The sequence below is a fragment of the Amphiprion ocellaris genome, chromosome 5 (assembly GCF_022539595.1).
Source record: "Amphiprion ocellaris isolate individual 3 ecotype Okinawa chromosome 5, ASM2253959v1, whole genome shotgun sequence".
In the NCBI taxonomy this organism is placed as follows: Eukaryota; Metazoa; Chordata; class Actinopteri; family Pomacentridae; genus Amphiprion; species Amphiprion ocellaris.
The window spans coordinates 24,566,466-24,586,376 of NC_072770.1; the positions used below are offsets into that span (position 1 = coordinate 24,566,466).

General features: G+C 41.8%; 1 protein-coding gene across 1 annotated transcript; it reads left to right on the forward strand.

The window, feature by feature from the left end:
- The first annotated feature begins 189 nt into the window (after positions 1-189).
- On the forward strand, positions 190-18,539 carry LOC111587635 (arf-GAP with GTPase, ANK repeat and PH domain-containing protein 1-like). The gene is made up of 20 exons (XM_023297679.3): positions 190-1,000; positions 1,570-2,803; positions 8,389-8,447; positions 8,548-8,635; positions 8,816-8,901; positions 9,008-9,149; positions 9,228-9,362; positions 9,454-9,575; positions 9,758-9,916; positions 10,965-11,048; positions 11,318-11,422; positions 11,516-11,663; positions 12,527-12,655; positions 12,755-12,892; positions 13,109-13,168; positions 13,520-13,671; positions 13,988-14,078; positions 15,199-15,421; positions 15,514-15,817; positions 16,847-18,539. Exons 2-20 carry the CDS (start codon positions 1,660-1,662, stop codon positions 17,126-17,128), a joined length of 3,651 nt encoding a protein of 1,216 aa, XP_023153447.2. The 5' UTR covers positions 190-1,000; positions 1,570-1,659; the 3' UTR covers positions 17,129-18,539.
- Positions 18,540-19,911: the final 1,372 nt, after the last annotated feature.

Consider the following 19,911-nt stretch of genomic DNA (forward strand, 5'->3'; position numbering starts at 1 on the left):
CCATTTCAGTTCAATAAGATTTCACCTCTTTCCGTCTCTAAATATGGAGCAGTTTCTTCTGCTTAACATTTGCCTTTTTTCTTTCTCTATCTCATTTTTCTTTAGCAGTCATCCAGGCTTATCCATCCTGTGCATCCTCACTTTCTCCCTCAGAGGGGACACAGTGTAGTGAGGCAGGGAGAGAGAGCAGAGCTGCCTATAAGGAGAGTGGAGACCAGACAGAGCAGATGCATTGGCAGGAGCAGAGCTGAGGGCTTTTTTTTTTTCTTTTCCTCCCTCCTGTCTCTTTTGTCGTGTCGGCACAGATTAAAAAAAAAAAATCAAATGAACGTAGGCAAGGACCACCACCACCATCATCATCATCACCTCACAGCGAGCCTCTCATCCTCATCCTCATCACCAGAGCTGCATCCAGTGTGGATCTGCTTGTGCGGCAGGCTAACGGCGTGCTAGCGGGGAGCTGCAAGGTTCTGTGGCAGCGGAAAGAGGAGGAAAAAAAAGGAGGAGGGGCTGTGGTGAGCTGGTGGGCTTCCTCTGCCTCACAGACACATTTTATTGACTTGCTAATTGGATGAGGCACTCGGAGGAGAGGATGCAGTGACCGAGAGGAGCTACTCTCCAGAGGAAGGATACAGGCAGCAAGAAAAGCATTGCTTGGTTTGTGGGAATCCAGCCACTTTATCTCTTCTTCTTTTTTCCCCAACATCTTCTGGAGGCATAACAACAGATGTTTTTCAGCATCTCTCTGTGACCCTCGCACTGTGCATACATAATTTTATGCATGACATTGTCGAACGGAGGCTCCAGCTGCCAGACGCTTCGTGACAAGTGAATGATTTACATTTTCTGTTCTGTTCTTTCTTTTTTTTTCTTGGACTCATCAGCTGGAGATCTTTTTTTTTGTCAGCTTTGTTTGATGTGCCATTTGATACGAATCTGATGGCATGATAAATGTACACGGAGCTGTGTATGGATATTCTTCTGGGAAAAAAAACTGAAGGTATGATATGAGCAAAAGCCAAGACACAGTCTGTAGTAAGGTGGCATTATTCAGCCAGTGTTAATTTTAGTCCTAGTAAAGAAATGGATCAAGCGAATATATTGACTGTTGCATAATTCCAGGCTGAAATCAGAGGCTAAGACATTCACACTGTTGGGAGGAATGCCTAAATGTGTATCTGTGTGTCTACATGTCAGATTTGTGCAGAATAAACAAGTTTAGGAAGGAAAGCAAAGCAGAAAGGGGGAAGGATTATGAATGAATCAGTGGTGGAGACCAGTAGTAGCGGTGTGCATTGAAGAGGATTAATGGAGGCATTAAAAAACAGTCTAGACTTGTTTCACCACTGGGTCAGCCTTTAGAATATATTCTAGAAATTTAAAATTCACATCATCCCTCTATTTTTATTACCAATTTAGTTTCTTTGTTACGGTTTTAGCAAACTTGGATTACTGTCAAGTCCAGCATCCTGATAAGACAAAATCAGCCACAAGAGGTTTGATCAGGTGTCAGTGTTTGATCTTAATCTCAGATTTATTTTTTTTTTTTTTTTTTTGTTTCCTCCTCAGCTTCGGTCTCGTCCTGGTTGCCATGACTGAGGCGTGCAGGTCTGGTGAGGTCAGAGAGCAGGTGCTACTGTGCTGAGGTCTGCTGTCCCAATGAGCAACGCAGGCAACCCACAGAAACGCACCACCTACCTCATTTCCCTCACTCTGGTGAAGGTTGAGGCTGTGCCAGAGGATGTAGCAGGGAACCAGGCCGAGGCTCTTCCAGAGGGGGAAGGGAGCCCACAGAAAGAGGAGAAGGAGGAGCTGAGCCATCATGCCCCTGAAAAAGAGGTGTGTGTGGAGGTGGTGGAAAAGGAAAGCACACAGGTGGAAGAGGAGTTGGAGGCGGTGCAGATCAAGTATGGCAGCCCCACTGAGACCAGAGGGAAGCCTGAGCGGAGGGAGACTCATGGACACCAAAAGGACGTTGTGTCAGTCGGTAAGAGCAAAGAGACTACTTCTTTTGTGCAGCCACCTGTTAGGCAAATGGTGAAAGTGTATGGAGGAACTACCTCTGAGGGGACTGTGCGCAGAGAGGGACCTCGATCAGATGCCATGCGTCCCAAAACGGAGATCTATCGGGAGCCCCCCATGCTCTTCCTGAAGGGGGAGAACGGGGCAGATTTAAGCAGTCGATCACGTTGCAGCCTCCCCTTCTCAGTCCCGCCACCCATCAGCCAGCGTCCTGAGGTCATGATGAGGCCCCATGCTGGAGGTAACTCAGCCTGCTGGAGGGAGCTCAGAGAGGCCAATGCCAGCTTGTACCACTCTGCTAAGACTCTGGACCGGAGAGATAACCGTTTAGGGGACCAGTCCCCTTTAATGGCAGCTACAACTCTGGGGCCTTACAGGGCATCCTGGGCCGACAGCGACGGCAGAGGGACGCTCATCCGGCCCGGAGCGCCCATCAGCAGTGGAGGGTTTTCAGGCGTAATGACCCGGGACAGCCCTCAGGGGGAGAGATTTAAGACAGTTTCTGTTTCACTACCTGCACCTCCTGCCCCAGATGTGTCCAGGCCTCAGAGAAAAGGTACAAGTCGTACTCTGGACAACAGCGACCTACATTCCCTCTCTGAAGACCTGAAGAAGGGGAAGGAGGGCCAGGGGGGAACAATCCAGCGAGCTCCTCCTCGTGATCGCAAGATGCTCAAGTTCATCAGTGGGATTTTTACCAAAAGTACACCTGTGCCGCCCAGTGTCAACACTGCACCTCCTCTCTATCCAGCTCTGGAGAGGGGCTCGAGTGAGGAGGAAGGTAAGGACACCTCATGCATCTGCACATAAAACTTCAAGGCAGGATTTCAACACTTGTTTTCTAAGTTATGATTTGCTTTTTAATTCATAATAGCATTTCTGATCACAGAGACTCTCATTCCAAATTAATGAGTGTTTTAGAGCACCAGTGTGCTGCACATACTTAACAAAATAAAGAGGACTAACCGTATCTGATGGAAGACTATTTTCCATGACAAAAATGGTGGGAGATGTTGTTGTATCTGTTGCTTTGGTTCACCCATCAGTGGTCCTTTGAGTTGAAGTTAAGCAATTATAAAGATCATTTTGTTTTACGTGATTAAATGGATCACATATTTATTGCCGTTTACATTGCCCTCTCTGGAGTCGTGTGGACCTGAACCAAAGAAATCTGCTCCCACTTAGTCCCAGTAATGCTCTAATGCTCTTACAATTCATTAATTTTGGGCACTTTCTGTAAATTACAGGCAGTTGAAACATTCAGCTATGAGATGGGCATAAAAAAATATCTTTTAATGCAAATTGGATTTGAATATGGCTGCAGCACTAGAATAAATTAAACATCTTCTGTATACTGTGTAGATTCCTTTGATGAAATAGATGAGTTATGTATGCAAATGGTTTGATTTAAAGTAAATACATATGAACATATGGTAATCCAAAGCTTCACAGCATCAGTGTTTGTGACACAATCAGTTACAACATGGAGGGCCACGAAGGCTTAAACTCCAAGTGCTAACCTTTCTTATCTTTGAAGGATTTGGGAAAAAATCTGACTTTTGCATTCCTGCCCCAAGAATTCACTTACAAAACCAATTACAATCAGATCTGAAAAGAAAAAAAACGTCAATATTCCATTTGCAGCTACGGAAGGGCAGAGCAGATCAAAGTTGCCTGGTTAGGCTTCGGAATGTTTATTTTTAGGTTGAGTTGTGTTAGTTCTTTTAATATTCAGGTACAAATGTACCCACAATAGTATCAGTATCAGGGATGATAAAGAGCTGAAATATTCAACTGATGACTGCAAACTTGTTTGCTAAACATAAACTAATTAATAAAGATGAAACATTTTTGTCATCTATTAATTATTATTAAAGTATAAATACTAAACATTATCTGTTACAAGCATCTCAAATGTGTTGATTTGCTGTTTTTCAATGTTCTGTTTGACAGTAAACTGAGTGTTTAGGGATGAGAAGCAATTTGACGTTTCACCTTTAGGCTTTTGTACTATTTTCTGACATTTTATAGAGCAATGGATTAGTTTCGACTGTAATTGTCAGATTTGCTATGAAAATCCATCTAAATGTCAAGTTAATATCTTTCTTGCAAACAGAAGCTGGATCTGCTGTTAAAGATCCTCCAGGCCAAGAAGATGTCTGGTAGAAAAAATAGAAGAATATTAAGTGGATAAACTGTTGCCAAGGGAGAAATAAATCACTCTTACAAACAATAGGAATCAGCAATGAATAGATTTTAAAGATAATTAAGGCCTAAAACAACGTTTTCAAATGTAGAACAAACTGTTCTTCATCGGTTAGTGGTGCTAACGCTTCACTGTAGACGTGATAGTGAGGAGTGAAGCTGCTGTGATCTGTCTGTGTGCTTTTACTGATGTACTAATATTTGAATTCCCTGAACTCTGACACTCAAGCAAGGAAATTATTTCAGTCAAAAATCACTTCATCCCCAATTCTGATTTATCATTTTGAAATATAAGAAAGATACAACTTTCATCTTTTTTTTTTTAGTGATTAGTAATAAAATCTAAAGAAAATCATCCTTGACAGAGAGTGTAGGATCGGAGTTGGCTCTGAATAATTTGTCAGGAGTAAGTGGGACATGAATAATTAAGGCTGGGGATACACAGAGCTGTGTTCATCGGCCGAGCGAGGGGAGCAGGAACCTGCTACTTCCTGCTCTGTGCATGGAGTTAATCAGCCTTCAAATGCAGCCTATTCATTTGTCACTGTTGTATTGTGTTTAAGTGTTTGTGAGGCAACACCGTGTCAAGACGAGCCTGTAATTACAGCTCATGGTGTCAGCGTTGTGATGACAGACCAGCCTTAATGATCGAACGTCACTGAGATAATGCTGGTCAGTGTGATGGACGCTCAGTTGCATGTTTTCGGCATCATGTGCACACAGGTGGACATCGTGTCTCCGCTGCTCTCGGAGACGTCGCTGTATCCATGAGAGACCATTTATTGTATAGAGACCCGGGCTGGAGGCTTCTGGAAAATGGAGTTGCCATGGCAACAGCAAGCCGTGAGAGATGCTGTTTGGTCTGTGGTGTGACGCTCTTGATGGAGGGGAGTGTGGGCGTGGGGATTGCCCAAAGATGGGGATGAGGGCGGGTCGCGGGGGTTTAAAGTTAGAATCTTTGCCCCCCGAGAGTCGAGTCGACGCCGCGGTTCCACCCAGAACCGCATGACCCGACTGCTTCAGAGAGAGCCAGTGTGTGTGTGTATGTGTGTGTGTGTGCAGGCAAACAGTATCCGTGTCATTGTCTCTGCTGATGTGGTTTCTGTATCATACATCTGGAAGCATTTCCACAATGTGACCAGGAGTGTATGAGACTGTGTTTGTGTCGGCGCTGGCAGGCGTTTGCCCTGTGTGTGTGTGTGTGTGTGTGTGTGTGTGTGTGTGTGTGTGTGTGTGTGTGTGTGTGTGTGTGTGTGTGTGTGTGTGTGTGTGTGTGTGTGTGTGTGTGTGTGTGTGTGTGTGTTTTATTGAATGTCCATTCACCAAGGCATCTCTCCTTTAGTTCTGCTGAAGACAGAGCATAAACACTCAAACCTTAAAAACATTTTACTGCACAACAACATTAGTGTAGAACATAAACCTTTAAAATCTGAAAAAAAAACTAAAACTTCTGATTGATGTTTTTTATTTTGTCATTTTCTTGACACCGGTGGATTCATCAGTCTTATTCAACCACATTTGCAGACATTCGCCCAAAACACTGAAAGTATTAAGGTAGTTCCATCATTATATGCCTGCCCACTCCTTTTTTTATTATAAGGGAAATATTACTGCTGAATGCAAGAGTAAGTGACTTGTGATTTAGATTTTTGTCAGTTTTGGAAAAGAAATATACCCAGAATTGAATTAAAGATGTGAGCTATAGAGAAAAATAAGAATACTAATAAATTTCAGCAGCTGCCATGGCGCTGTAACTCCCACACTATGAATCAAACTAACTCTGCTGTCTGTGCTGCCGTTAAAGAGCTTTTGTCATGTAATTTATCCTCTCTGCAAAACCTTATTTTGGTCTATTAGCATCAAACCCGATAAAGCAACGACTGTACGTGCTGCACTGAGCGCTAAAGCGACACAGTGTAACAGGATTAGACATTATGATCACAGTTAACAGATGAAGTAGATACATTTGGCTGTAATCTCACCAACCATTTATCAACATAACATTTTTATTATTAGCACTCAGTCATCACATTGTCACTGCCAGACGGGTGCACTTATCACAGGAAAACAAAGCCAGAAATCGCAGCTCTTTTTTGAGCTTGTAATCACTCAGTAAATTGTAATTAATGCAATACAGTGTTTTGTGTACTGAACATGTCTTCACGAGGAATTCCTTTACAATAAAATCGTTTCTCTGCTTAAAGCATTTTTACATATAGAGTTTATATTGTAGTTAATAAGTGCTTGATTTAGTCACATTTTGAGGTAGAGACAATATATTAAAGGCAATAAAGAGCCAACAGAGGAAAAATAGCTAATTCCTCTGTAGAGATGCTGACGTATACTTAAAAATGATGTTCTAGAACGAGATGAGTCACTTCAGCAAACAATTATCATTTCTCATAGAGCCATTTCCTGTAGCACATCGAACTAACCACATTCCTGCTATTGATCATCCACAGCTCATCTAAACAGGCCATTTGAGCAACGACTCAACCATCAAAAACTTAATTTCTCTCACATTCTCCTTTTAGAGGATTATTGTACAAACTGCCCTACATGATAATGCAGACTGCTGCACTACAGAAGTGCACGACAGTAATAAGTCCAACGAAAGGAGTCTTGAAGAATTTGACTTGTGTGTGGACATGATCTCAACCCACTTGCTGACTGCAAAGTCTCCTTTTTAACATTTTATTGTAGGTTGTTTGACTTTCTGATGCAAATCATCTTCCTTTAAAAGTCAGAGCACCAAGTGGAATATTCTGTCTTGTTTCAGTTGACACTGACTCCTACAAAATTCATGAAACTGCACCGGGAACAAAATGAATTATCTCACCACAGCTGGCTGAATTCTTTTTGCCGTCAGTCTTCAGTTTATTCAGGGCATTTATTCGTAACAGAGGGCCTTATTAAGATGGTTTTTAGCAGAGTAACCTAAACAAAAGGCAAAGAAGTGGTGGGATAACAAAGTTATAGTGTAAACTAAAGATGTCTGGTGTGCTCTCTAACTCATGTAGACTTGCACATTTTAACGCTTGGTTGAATCTTCTGGATGCTTGCAGTCTGTAGAGCTGCAGCCTCTCTGGACCCTGAGGCAGGACCTGAACACTCTGCTGAGTCCACACACACTCAGCAATACCTCTTTCAAACTTTTTGGGACTTTTTCTTTTTTAACTTGGCGCCGTGAAACAAGAAGTTTGGTATCAGCGTCTTTTAAATTAACAGAATGTTCCAGGTCTTGAGTCTTGTAGTTTTCAGGTTTCCTGCTTGGCACATTTTTCTGACTCTCATTTAAAACCAAATGAGTAATGTCAGTGACTAGTTTGGACAAGTACAACTTGTTGACAGTTTTGGAGTTGGTAAAGGTGATTTTTCAGCTTTAACATCTATGAAGCCTGTTTTTTATTTTACTGTAGAACATTTTTCTAAATCCTCACAGATATTACTGATACCAATGGTGTCTCTAGCTTTTGTTACATTTTTAATTTGCTTCCATACTTGTCTCTTATCTGCTCTGTGTAAACAAAACCTGCAGTTCAGCTGAGATGTTCCTGTAGTTTCGTCACGTCATTGTTGGCTGTAGCTGCATCATCAATGACTTTTCAGCTGTGCAGAAATTTTAGATTTTTTGGAAAATGACACATGGAATAACATCCCAATTTTAATCTCAGATTTGGTCTGATTTTCACAATGAAACTGCACATCACACATGATTAGTTTGAAATTGAAAATCTGATGAATTTCTTTTATGTTCTTACAGTTTCCAGCTCTGATGTATAGTATAACTTATAACTAGTGATTTTTTACAGAAAACATTTGGGGTTCAAAGTGTTAATGGAGGATATTCATCTTAGTTTCTTGACACACTTCTTCAAAGCAGTCAGATGAGTTTAAAAATGTTTTGCTGCCTTCCTCACAGTCAGATCAACTATAATTTCTTGTGTGGATATAGAAATGGACAGAGATTAGCCGAGTCTAACATAAAGACTGGAAGCAGAGGAGATTCCAGATACTAACCGCTGTCTTATTATCCTGGCTTATATCCTGTATCAAGAGACTTGAACATCAATTCACTGCAGTACTGTGCTTCTTTTTAGTTTTTAATAAATGGATCTCCTCTCGTTTCTTTCATGTTCTGCTGTCCATGTCTGTTTTCAGCTGCGTGCACCAGCAGTCAGGAATGGACCATGAGCCAAACTGTACAAGAGCTTCATTTGGTGAGCGCACGGACACAACTGCTTTTACAAACCGGTCAGAGGGATCTGATGCTGAATTAATGTATTTTTTTCTTTCTGTGTGTCTGTATTTGGTCTGTAGGGTGTTTTAGGAGGTCTGTGCAGTGGGAAGTCTGCTCTGGTCCACAGACACCTGACAGGGAGTTACCTGCCGCTGGAGAACGCAGAAGGTTGCTTTAACATCTCCTGTTGTGTTTTTATGTGAACCTGTCAGCGGATTAGGAATGTTCATGCATAGTTTTACTAATAGAGGCAGAATGGGGGATGCTGTTAGTTATTACACCTGTAATTTTCCAGCTTTAACAGGTCAAAATGTTAATGAAAATGCTTGTGTATTCCAACATTTGCAGGCCGCCAGTACATTAAGGATGTCCTAGTTGATGGCCAGAGCCACTTGTTGATCATCAGAGAAGAAACAGAACTCCCGGCAGCTCAGGTGTGTTGGGAATTGACCTGAAGTGTTTTAATGTGGCCCACTAATTAAGCTTCATGTAAATTAGTGTCCCCGCTCGTGCATTCTGAGTGCTATTCTTTTTCCTCAGTTTGCCTGTTGGGTGGATGCAGTCATCTTGGTCTTCAGTTTGGAAAACGAGTCCAGCTTCCAGGAAGTTTACAAAATCTACCACCAGCTCGCTGTCCATCGACCCATCACTGAGATACCTTTCATAGTAGTCGGCACTCAGGGTAAGACTCTCTCTCACCACAGGAGCCTCTGTTCGAATGTTTGCACACTTGAACCCTTGCTATTTGTGCTTTTTCCAGATAAGATCAGCAGCACCAACCCCAGAGTCATAGATGATGCCAGGGCCAGACAGCTCTGCTCAGACGTGCGGCGCTGCACCTACTATGAAACCTGTGCAACGTACGGCCTCAATGTGAACCGAGTCTTCACTGACGGTGTGTGTCCCTGTCAGACTACAGTGTGGAAACGCATAAGTGAATGTAATGAATCTCTTCTAGGGTTAATGTTCAGTTTTTGGTCCCACAGCTGCTCAGAAGATCATGGCAGCCAAGAAGCAGGCTGCCCTGCTGGCTTCCTGTAAATCTCTTCCCAATTCTCCCAGTCACTCTGGCGGCTCCACTCCAGTGTCTGGAGTCTTTCCAGGACAGGTAAAATTTACAAACACACAAAAAACGATACAAAGCGATACCTTTAATCTTCTGTTCTTGAGCGTATTTTGTATTTTATGTTTGCTGTCAGGTTGTTTATAAGGCTGTTATTTCAAACTCAGTTATCTCCCCCTCCTGCTCAATTATCACTCCATCTGCTCCCTCCTCTGTCCTCTCTTCAGGCCAGTAATGGTGGTCAGAGCAGCGATTACTCCTCATCGCTTCCCTCCACTCCTGTGATCAGTCATAAAGAGATTGGCAGAACACTGAGAGGGGAGAAGCAGGACAGCGCCACGCCTGGGTCGGTACGCAGTGTCCGCAGGCGCACCACCAGATTTGCGGTAACTAGTCCAGTCATGCCTAGACATCCTTTGCCTTTTATACAGTTTCTCCTCTTTTCTTCATGTTGGTACTTTAACTGCACATTTTACTACGCTCCCTTGTTTAAAAATTCAACTGTGAACATTTATCGCACAGACAAATCAAGGTCTAATGCATCTTTATGACCTGCTGAATGCTCATTCATCTAAATATACAAAACTTTATCATATCCTTTAGATTATAATTAATTAAAAATAATTATAATTTGCTCATACGACCAATGAACTAGCTCTATGTGGGATTAACAGTGAAAAGAATTTACTTGCACCATAATATGGATAGAGACACTGTTGCCTAGAATGCCTTTATTTATTAAAACAGCACATATTACAGTTCATCTGAAATTTAATTAAAAGGTTGCTACCTTCATTAACTGTTTTTTGTCTCCCAAAGAGATGTAGAAATCCAGCTTACTCAGAGCAACATTAACATTTATTTAAGTATTGATTGTGTCCACCTGATGACCAATATGCACCATATCCTCTGTTTTGTTACTGTTGAGGGAATTATCTGGCTTTTTATCTGTGAAATGTGCATGCAATTAGTTGCTATTTTTGTCAGAATGCTCTTTCATGCTGAGAATTTAGCATATAAGGGGTTCATAAGAGCTTCTTGCTTAACAATAGCTGCCTGTTGTGTTAAAGTTGAGGCGAGCGAACGAGAACAGTAAAGCTGTGGACAAGAAAACCTAAACAATGAGCTGAGAGGTGCTAAAACACTTTACATAGCAGAAACAGGTGATATCTGTGGGTTTCTGACCTTTTTTGCATTGCATGTAATAATTACATGCAGTGTTAATATAAATACACACATTAGTGCAGCTTTAATATCAAATGGCACTGATATTAAACTAGTCCCTGTAAATATTGTTTACATTCATAAACCAGCTTTTACAGTCAGCTATGCTTTCCAGCAGAAGGATTCCATATTTTATAAGTTATAAATAATGGTTTTAGCTCATCGCATCACTCCTGCAGCTGATGCTGTTATTGCTTTTCTTTCCTGTAGGGTCGGAGAGGCAGCGACTCAAACAGAAGAAGTGCCGACTATAAAGGCGATCTGGGCAGCGGACGCTGCATCCCCATCAAACAGGTAGGACACATATTTGCTGTTGATGCAGAAACGAACACGATGTATCTGATGACCCTCAGCAGAGGACATCTCACTAGCAGCCACTTCAAATGTGTGAAGTCAGTTTCATCATGTGGAGTGATGAAGTGCTGTGATCACCCACAATGGCCTGATGAATATGGTGGGTGTTTTTTGGCAGCCAGCAGCTATTATGCTGCTGAAATGTGTGAAATGAACTCACGAGACGTTAGCAATAAATTCTCACTCTTCAGTTTTGTCACCTCCTTCAGGGCATCTTGCTGAAGCGCAGCGGGAACTCGCTCAACAAAGAGTGGAAGAAGAAGTATGTCACGCTGTCCAACGACGGCATACTGTCCTATCACGCCAGTGTCAATGTGAGTCGGAGTGTGAACGCGCCGCTGCAGAGCATTATGCTGCTCAAAGCACAGCTGATGTGTGACAGTAATGGCTGATGTTTGGTTTGGCAGGACTACATGCTGAATGCCCCGGGGAAAGAGATGGACCTGCTGCGAGTGACAGTGAAGGTGCCAGGAAAACGACCGCCTCGTGCTGTACCCACCTGTGGCCCTCCGGCCGGGCTCAATGGGCGGGTCAAAGATGTGCCAGGACCTGAGGGTAAAGAATAAACATGTTTTCTGCATCGTGCACCGAGATGGGATGTGGGGAATTTTAGATACTACACAAAAAGTATACGTCGCTAATGCAATTCTTTTTTAAAATGTATTTATTTTTATTTTCTTGACCTTTTTTCTAGAGGACAGTGTAGATAGACAGAGGAAACATGGGGAGAAGAGTGGGGGAAGGACATGCAGCAAATGACCGTGGGTCAGACTCGAACCCATGGCCACTGCATCGGGGACTATAGCCCCCGCTCAACCAGCGTCCCAGCTAATGTAATTCTTACATAAATCTGGGCACACAAATACAAAAAAACTGTGTAGTGACATGTGCATCCATCAAGAGGCCGGAATTAAAGCTACATCACAGCTTGAGTACTACAATGAACAGCATTTTGTCCAGTAGTTGCTCTATCCTGATTTGAAATCTCCTGCTTCATCCTTTTTGTATGTGGAGGTGAGGTGGATTCAAGATAGGTGGAGTATATAACCTCAAAAGTTAAGGTGGAGCTATAGAAAAATCAGCATACAGACTTACTTTGTATATATTGTTCCTTGGATTTGAAGCCTGTTTTGAATGGAGAGGTCAAGCTCCTGTCCCAGAAGGAAAAGAATTTTGCAATGGAATGCAAAACTCTCTTCTCTCAAAGAGAATAAAAGAGCATCATAAGGGATTTTCCAAGTTTTTCGTAAAGAGCAGAACACTTAAGACTCCTTCAGTCATAATCTGAGTCTTTTACACTTTTCTGCAATTTATGCTGAATCAGTAAAGTTTTCAGAAATGTCAGACGATCATTTTTACGTTGAATAGTTGAGTAAATGGCTCTGTTCCTAAGTATAAGGTTGCTGTCGTCTCTTTAGTCCCGGTGAGTGCGAGTGGCCTCCTTCATGTGGAGGAGATGGAGGGTCTGGGTGGAGGATTGTACCTGAGGAGTAACAGAGGAGTGCAGCGATGTCCGTCCACACTGTCCAACCACGCTCATAGCGTTGGTGCGTAAAAAACTTTTGTTCATATATTTAGCTTTAAAAAAATCTAGGACTTGGTACTATTTTCATATAATTTATGTTGGTGTGTTGCCTCGCTGCTAGACTCTGCGGTTGAGGGAGTCTCCAGCTCTTCCTCTACCAAAGATGTTGGCTGTGCCTCCCCAGTGACAGACAGGAAGAAGCATCGCAGAAAGAAGAGCATGAACCAGAAAGGAGATGCAACCATTGGCCAGGCTGATGGTAAATACTGAAAATGTCTACACTAAAGGCAGTAACTATATTCCCACAGTCTCTGTTAAACTGATGTGAATTTGGAAAACAAAAAGCTAACTTGACATTAAATTGGACTGTTAGTTTCAATATGTATCATGTATTATGTAATGTTCATGCAACATTTATTATCTCCTCTGCCTCTCTCTTTGTTTTTGCTCTGATAATTCCTCTCTTCTCGTGCAGCCAAGCGCAAAATGTGGAAACTCAAAAGCTTTGGTAGCTTAAGAAACGTAAGCAAGACAGGTAATGTTGATCTGTCACACTGAATCTCTCCAGCTCTGACTGAGTCTCTGCACATCAGCGTGTCTGCTTGTGTTTTATTTGGTGTCAAACTTCTCTTGCAGCATGACACACAATCACACAAACACAATCACACAAATCTAAATTGTTTTACCTTCATGTCAAGGATTTGGTCATAAGTGAGCAATTCACTAACGTAAAAACTTACACCAAATTAGGGTCAAACTGTACTGATGCATACACACTGCATTTTAATTCTAACGTTCTGCATCTGTTTGACAGTTTTAACGTTCTACGCAGCCAACATAACACCAGATGTGAAGTCTACTGTGTGTTCATGTCTTTGTGCATCAGATGAGGACAACTTTGACTTCCTTATTGTGTCGAGTACTGGCCAGACATGGCATTTTGAAGCCCAGAGTGTGGAGGAGAGGGACTCCTGGGTCCAAGCCATCGAGAGCCAGATCTTGGCCAGCCTGCAGCTGTGTGAGAGCAGCAAAAACAAGGCAAGAAGCAACAGACTATGAGTCATTCTCTGCTCATAATATATACACACAGTTTACCTAAATTTTACAGTAATTGACTTCTTTGTCGAAAACATTACGGGCTCTGTTTTCCTGCAGATACAAAATCAGTAGAGGAATACAAGGACAATGTCATTTATTTGATAATTTTGTAGAATTTTGGAATGATTGTGGCCATCTACCAGCGTCGTTTCACTTAGAGAATTTGGAAACGAGCATTCACAGCAGAGGTCTTGTCAGAAGGGGAAGCTTGCTGCTGGTTCATTGATTGTAACCTCTTACTGTGTGTTTCTCACAGGCTCGCAAGAACAGCCAGAGTGAAGCAGTGGCTCTGCAGGCGATCCGCAATGCAAAGGGCAACAACTTCTGTGTCGACTGCGATGCTCCCAGTTAGTAACACACTTCAACAGCTTCACCTCTCTATATACTCAGTATTTCCCTCAGACTGTTGCTGCTTCATGTCTGTCTGCTTTTGATACTTAGGTTTTCTTTCCGTTTCCTTGTGCATGTGTCATCATCCTCATCATTCACGTTTCAAGTGTGTGATTTTGAGTCAAGAAAGTTTACATGAGAGCCAAGTTCTCTATACCTTTTTAGAGCTGCTGTCGTTGTCAGTGGTTTAAGATGTGTAGAGTGAGGAGAAAATAATTTGCTGAGCACTTGAACCTTTGTGCATTCTTGCACAAGAGCAAATGTAGCCAGTGACTTTGGAAAGTGGGTTTGACAGTTCCCATTCTGACTGTCTGAAAAGAGCATTCCACATCTGAGACTGTCAGTACTTCTGAAATATACATTGGTTAAAAATACATTCATAGAAATGTTATAGAACCACACAATGATCATAAAAGTCAAATGAAATGTAAAAAATGTAAGTGTAAATGTACCGTTACTCTTCCTCCTTGTCCGTGTTGTATTTCTTAGATGTATAGGGAAATTTATGCTGTTTTCCAGTATTCCAGTCTTAAATTGTTAAAACGAAAAGATCATTTGAAGAAATCTTCCCAACTTCCTCTTTCAATCCAGTCCTTGAAATTATTTTTCTTTACTTACATGAGAAAAAATCTAAAATGTTAATCACAAGGTAATCAAGCCAATTAGGAAGGGCGTGTGGAAGGTGGGACGTGTTTGAGCACTAAAAAGCGTATTAACGATGAACCTTTTAAGAAATATAGTCGAGAAAATGTAATTAATGCATCCCATAATTAAAATCAAGGTGTTTGATATTACTAAACCAAGCAAAACTGGGTCAAGTGCTGAATGATTTTTAAATGCTGGATCATGTTAAAGCTCCTGAGTTTCAGGTGCATATATTACTGAGCAGACTGGCCTCAGATTTAACAGCTTTGCTTTAAACCTTGTCCAGACAGGATCTCACACACAACTTCAGTCACTTTTGTGGCATGACAAACTGGCACACTTTAATGGCACACTACTAATTAAAATGATAGAAATCCAGCCACGGTTCAGTTTCACATGAAATGTCAACCTAATTTGTTGTCCTTCTCCAAGATCCAACCTGGGCCAGCCTGAATCTGGGCGCTCTCATATGCATCGAGTGTTCTGGGATCCACAGAAACTTGGGGACCCACCTGTCACGGGTTCGCTCCCTGGCCCTCGATGATCTTCCACGAGAGCTGACGCTGGTTCTCAGTGCCATCGGCAACCACATGGTCAACAGTACATGGGAGGCTCGCACAATGGGCCACCGGAAGCCGGCACCTGATGCCACACGGTAAAGACTCACAGCCTCTAAAGACATTACTGTAACTTAAGCTGAGCATTTCACTCGTGATTCCCCTTTTCTTTGCCTTCCTGCTTGTCTAGAGAGGAGCGTGAGTCGTGGATAAGAGCCAAGTATGAGCAGAAAGTGTTTGTGGCGCCGCTGCCTCCTCCCACTCCCAACGAAGGTCCAGACATCACTCTCTCTGGCCGTCTTCTGTTGGCAGTGATGGAGCACAATCTTCCCAAGCTGCTGCTCCTCTTGGCCCACTGCACTAAGGAGGACATTAATGCCCCCCTCAGCCTGGCGCTCTCTTCCAGGTCCCTGTTAGCGCTGCGGCTGCCCGGCTCTGCCCTGCACGCCGCCTGTCAGCAGGGCGATGTGGTGATGACACAGCTGCTGGTTTGGGTGTGTTTGAGTCCCTCTCTGCTTATCTCACTGTGGTTTTGCCAGTTGTGATGCAGCATGTAGTGATATCAATTAGGGATAGACCAATTATCAGCCTGGCCAGTTATCATGGCCGATATTTCTCATTTTTCCATTAGTTATATTATTACCAGTATTTTCATTGACTGGTTATTGATAATTTAAATGAGCTAGTTGAGGTTTAATGCAGCTTCCTCTCTCCGTCTGTTGTCACTCAGTGGTCTCAGAAATGTCTCTCAACCAGAGACTGCAAAAACTGAACAGGAAACACGCCTTTGACACGAACCAGGAAATGAGCTACTCGCAGTGGCTAAGGCTATGCTAACAGCTAGCGGCTAAGTTAGAAAAAGCCACAAATTATCCTGAAACAGAGTCTGGAAATCAATAATTATTAATGCTTTGAGATTTGGACCTTATTGGGCAATAAAAGTGATAGAACAGTGAAATATTAAGCAAACAGAGAAGAATAGCAGACGGAACCGCAGGAGACAAACTGATGTCAGTCACATAAACGGAGGAGAGCATCCTAATTTAATCATTCCTATTTCTATTTTACATATTCACTTATAGTGACCTTTATTAATGTAGAAGCCTAGTTATAAATGGCACATTCTCTGCTATCACATGCTTTTAAAACATTATATTTAATGTATATCGGTTCTGTTATCTGCCTGTCTTGATAAGAAAGTATCACACATAGGGCCTGATTCATATCTTCATAGAGCTGCAATGCATAGGAACAGAGGTGGTGTTGCAGTAATGATTCTCAAATTTATTATCTACAGATGATATCGAGTTATGCAAAAATGATAACCTGTAAGTAATTCCCTCGGCAAAGAACATAAATGTGTGGAAAAGGATGAGTCAGCGACCGCTGAAGGTGATTTTGCGTGTGTGAAAGTCACACCTTGTCAGAATGAAGCGGAACTTTACTCCACATATGATAAAACTTCCTTAAAATGTGGAGCACTAGATCGTCTAATTAATTTTCTGCTCTTTTCTGTGTCCCAGTACGGCTGTGATGTCCGGTATCGGGACGCTCAGGGTCAGACAGCGTTGGCTCTGGCTCACCACGCCGGCAGCCAGGAGTGCGTCGACATCCTGCTCCAGTACGGCTGCCCGAACGAACCGACCCCCTCCGTCGCCGCGACAGTTGGCTTCGCAGCGGCCTCCCCGTCCAGCTTCCCCGTTGCCATGACGCCGAGCCTGACGGTTGCCACAACGCTCAAGATCTCGCACAAGAGCAGCGGCACCAGCCTGAGCTACAGCACCTCCAGGAGAGCAGTGTCGTAACTGAAAAACGTGGCATAATGTGCGTGTGCGTGTGTGAGCTTGTCGCTTTGCCCTCATAGTGTCCTGTACATACACGCAGGCCGGCGAGACTGCGGTGGCAGATGTTGCTCCTGAAGCCAGGTTGAGGTTTGTGGAGGTGCTTGGTTTGTCAGGGGTGCACATTCAGTCTGCTGGAGGGATTTAACCAAAAGAGAAGTTTTCCTGACTTATACTTTGTATATGATGGTACAGTTAACAGAACGTGACGTCCAAAATGGTTCGGCATTCAGGTTTTAATAGGAATATGTTGAACTGTGTGCCAGATGGTATGACTCACATTTCATCATGCAGTTAATATTCACCTTTATTCTGCTCTCAGTTGACGGTGGAGATCTGCCTGCAGCCTCAAACAGCTTATCTGACCATCTACAGCCCAGACGTAAAGAACTGCAATAAGTTTACCGTCTGATAGAGGGACGGCGGCAGGCCTAACATTAAAGACGGCAGCAGCTATTAATTTTGACAATGAATGTCGGTTTTAACTTCAGTTTGATCAACACAGCTGGTCATTCAGTGCATAAAAACGTTGTATAAGTTTAAAAAAAAACTTTACTGTGGCTGGAAAGAGTTAAAGAAAATCAAAAATAACTGTATAGAAATGCATTGATAAAAATAGTATAAATCTAAAAATCTAAAAGTGCTTCATTTTCCAGATTGCTATTGTATGATTTGTACAGTTGGTTCCGTGTATAAAACTCAAAGGGTGACTCGTAGCTGTTCAGAGATTTCCTGCACAGCGTCTTGGTTCAGCGTTTCCTTTGATAACCACCTGATTAACTGAGATTTTTATGTTCTGTTTGTATCGGTGGCATTAATACTGTACAGGGTGTGTGCATTATGACTCCAGCAGTAGCTCATTATGAAGCGAGTGTAACACTAGAAATGTAAAAGAACAAGTGAAATGCCTTGATTTTTCAGTTGAATGTAGACGACAACAGATGAGTTCATTATTTCAAGTACTAACGTGGCTTCCAGATTATAGAGTTTCAGTTGACTTGGCGGGGCGTTTTTATTTTTTAATCAACTAACATTATTCCTGCTGTGACTAATAGAAATGAAAAGTGTGATGTGACAGATGAAAACCTGGCATCTGCAAATCCGGAGCCTTCGAATGACTTAATGATGTTTGTAAGTGGCTGAAAATAAACCTGCAACAGAGGAATGTTCCCCCACATGAATATTTTTTAAAAAGATGCCTAAAAACCAACCCTCCTGCTGTACTGTATGTATTTTTGTGTTGATCTGAAGACTCAACTGACTGTACATGTCTGTGATGTAAGCATCTCTCTCTCCATTTGTATTTTTTTTTACTCATGCAATGATTCACAGAGAAAAGACATCATTATCAATACAGTAATGCTACTGCCCAAGATTTGGTTTGGTTTGGATTTGTGTGTCTGTTCAGAGTTGATTTATTTATTGGCTTATTTTAGTAAATAAACTGTAGAATTTGCTCCTGGGAGGTGAACTGTGGCAGCACATGTGATGATGTGCAGAAGAGTTTGTGTTTTAAAGTGAGCTGAGAGACTCGTCACGTGGTACTCGATTGTCATTTTAACATAAGATCTTCTGGATCAAACCGGTCCTCGCTGAAGGCCCCTACTGGCTTTGGCCTACTTCTTTGTAGGTCGAAGTCATGGACTCATTTATATACCATCAGTGGTAGAAGAAAATATTCAGATCCTTGAATAAAAGTACTAATGCCACAGTATAAAAATGCTCTACTTCAAGTAAAAGTAATGCATTATAAACCTTCCTTAAGTAAAACTAAGTAAGCATTATCAGCTAAATTGTACATTATCAAAAGTAAAAGTACTTGTTCTGCAGTAAAATGTTCCCTGTCAGAGTTTTACTATTATATATAAAATATATTTAGATTAATATTACTGCGGGTTACATTTTACTTCTGTAATTCTTCAACTTCCGAGCTAATTTTCATTTTTATTTACTTTATACACTGTTGTTTCGTTATATCGACTACAATATGTTATATTCTTTAAGATCATCTTTCTTTGTAGCATCTTTGTCCAGTTAGAACCATGTTTCTCTGAAGTTGTGCATTTTCCAGCTAATTCAAGGGGGTTGTTAAATAGTTTGTTTTGAAAAGTAGGAGATTTTTCTCAACCAAGAACAGAATCACAAAACTATTAACAATCACCATATTTGCACAGTTTACAATGGATGTGAAGGACTTAAAAATTGTAATCTTAAAATGAATTAAAGCTGTCAGACAAACATGGAGAAAAAATTTGATTATTAGTCTCTAAGATGTAGTGAAGTGAAAATATAAAGCTGCATAAAATGGAGAGACTCAAGTAGAAGTACCTTTAATTTGTACTTAAGTATAGTACTTTGGTAAATATACTTGGTTACTTTCCACCATTGTATCACCATCTCTGAGGTGGTTTCAATTTCTTGGATTCACAGCAGACTGAATGATTTTCCTCAGAATTTCTTGATATTTGTGCGGGTTCATCTTCAGGAATATCAAAAATATGAGATTGGTATCACCTTAAAACAGGACAAATCATGATACAGCTTTTAGTATGTTATGCACCATGGCATCAGGCCAAACAAAATGTTTCCAGATGCATTAGGTTTATAGCACTCAGCTTCAAAAGGAGAAAAAAACTAATCATTAGCAACAAGGTCGCTCCTAATAAGCAACACATTGCTTGTGAATGGTTTCCACAAAGACAACAGGACTGTTGAAAGATACTGAATCATTGCATTTGCAGTGAGTT

Excerpts from the sequence above, each read along its gene's own strand:
- LOC111587635 (XM_023297679.3), top strand. The coding sequence starts at position 1,660 with ATGAGCAACGCAGGCAACCCACAGAAACGCACCACCTACCTCATTTCC. Across the intron at positions 11,423-11,515 it reads CCTATCACGCCAGTGTCAAT|GACTACATGCTGAATGCCCC; the intron begins GTGAGTCGGAGT and ends TTGGTTTGGCAG. Across the intron at positions 13,672-13,987 it reads GTGAGAGCAGCAAAAACAAG|GCTCGCAAGAACAGCCAGAG; the intron begins GCAAGAAGCAAC and ends TGTTTCTCACAG.